Genomic DNA, 2,064 nt, shown 5'->3' on the forward strand with positions numbered 1-2,064 from the left:
TAAGTGACCAGGTCTGAGGAATTGATAGAAAACAATGTTTGCAACTGCAGAAATAGATAACAAAGGTTTGATGAACTGATAAATTATTTAATGTTGGAATTGAAAATAATTCAAACATGGTACTAATATTATGACCAACATCAATAACTAACATTTATTTAGCACCTTTAACAGCACATCATTCCAAAATGCTTTAAATGACACATAAAGAGATGTTAGGGCAGATGATCAAAAGCTTGGTTAAAAAGGACATTTTAAAGAGTGTTTTAAAGGCGACAGAAACGTAGTTAAGGTGAAGAGAACAGGAAGGGAATTGCAGAGGTTAGTTACCTAAACAGCTGAAACAATTAAAATTGAGGATGTGTAGCAGGCTAGGAATCTCAAAAGGTTGTGGGATGAGAGGATTCAACAGCAGGTTTGAAGGAAAACATAAAGACCAGCTCATTCTAAAAGCATTTCAAGGAAACGTGACATTGCAATCGGACAACATAAAAGATAAACCTTATTATCCAAAAACAAAAATTAATTGATTAATTCTTAAGTCTGCTGTTATATGCAGTGGAAAAAAAAGTTGCATAAGGACTAATATTTTCTTCAAGTAAAACTGCCATGCCTGGAAGTCAATTAAATTCTTTAGTGTTAGAAAATAACTACAATATCTTCCTTTGAACTTTGACGTTTTATATTCTAAACAAGAGAAATCCTGCTCTCCCATCATTCCTAGAATAATAATTAGACATGAAAATGAATTCTGTGGGGGTTCAGGTTTGATGCATCAAGGCAAGAGAGCCTCTGAATGTGGTCTTGATTGTGCTTCTCACCTTGCCTCGGAAGGTTTCCGCAGCAAAGTAATATAAAAGGGGGTCCAAACAGGGATTGATTGCCGCTGCACACAGGGTAACCACCACCCCTTTGTGAGAGGAACAGCTGACCCGGGGTGAATTTACCATATTCCTTGTGACAAGATAGACTGTTCGTAGAATGTGATAAGGCAGAAAACTGGTTAGAAATATAATCATTACAATAATAATCATTGCAATCGCTTTTCTGCGGGAGCGCTTTTGCTGGTGGTACTTTGCTTCTGAAGTTAGCAAAGTCTTAACAACAAATATGTAGCACACAATGATAGTTAAGAAGGGAATAATGCACCCTACTACTAGAGAAAAGAAATTCATAATAGATACGTTAGGCGTCAGACTAGTTTCATCATTAATCTGATTGAGTTCAAAGCATTTTTCTGTATTCGAAACATTTTGTTGATTTTTTTTAATCACAAAAGGAAAGGTTGAGACTCCCACAAACACCCATATTACGACACAAATGATTTGCACGGATCTGACACTTCTATACTTTAAAGCTTTCATTGGATGCACTACGGCGAAGTACCGCAATACGCTCATTAGGGTTAGAAAGTAAATGCTGCAGTACATGTTCAGGTACACAGCATAAGTCAGGAACATGCATAAGGAACATGAAAAGTGCCAAATTCTGTCATTCCAATAGTAATGCACCCGCCAGGGCAAAGTGCAGACGAAGAGCAGATCTGATATTGCCAGGTTCACCATGACGATGCTGAATGTTGTGTTCCTCTTGTAGAACTTCAGGAGTATGTATAAACGGAAGACATTTTCAATGAATCCAAAAACAAATACGATGATATAAGTTTGTATGTAAGTGGTAGTTTTGAAGTTCGTAATGTTCCCGCATGAACCATTGTTCGGGTTATTGTTGTCGTTAACCATTCTCTGCTTTGAGAAAATCTGTGTGATCAGACGTTTCTGTAGAAAGAAACCATTAATTATAATAATAGCAAATGGGTGAAAAATTAAGCATTTTTACAAGTTGGCTCCATTTGTTGCCAACTAACTTTCATTATATTCACAGTTACTTGAGTATAGTTAAGGACATCATTTCTTCTTTTCAATGCTGTCTCCGGCGAAGTTTGAAAGAAAGTGTTTGTTATTTTGACAGAGATAGTAGGAACTGCAGATGCTGGAGAATCTGAGATAACAAGGTGTAGAGCTGGATGAACACAGCAGGCCAAGCAGCATCGGAGGAGCAGGA

The 2,064-nt window shown here is 37.0% G+C and overlaps 1 protein-coding gene across 1 annotated transcript; it reads right to left on the reverse strand.

Annotated features, from left to right (window-relative positions):
* Positions 1–761: 761 nt before the first annotated feature.
* On the reverse strand, positions 762–1,775 carry LOC109917536 (cysteinyl leukotriene receptor 2-like). The gene has a single exon (XM_020517377.2). It carries the CDS (start codon positions 1,740–1,742, stop codon positions 762–764), a length of 981 nt encoding a protein of 326 aa, XP_020372966.1. The 5' UTR covers positions 1,743–1,775.
* Positions 1,776–2,064: the final 289 nt, after the last annotated feature.

Source organism: Rhincodon typus, chromosome 11 (genome assembly GCF_021869965.1).
Source record: "Rhincodon typus isolate 14 chromosome 11, sRhiTyp1.1, whole genome shotgun sequence".
NCBI classification, from domain to species: Eukaryota; Metazoa; Chordata; class Chondrichthyes; order Orectolobiformes; family Rhincodontidae; genus Rhincodon; species Rhincodon typus.

Excerpts from the sequence above, each read along its gene's own strand:
- LOC109917536 (XM_020517377.2), bottom strand. The coding sequence starts at position 1,742 with ATGGTTAACGACAACAATAACCCGAACAATGGTTCATGCGGGAACATT.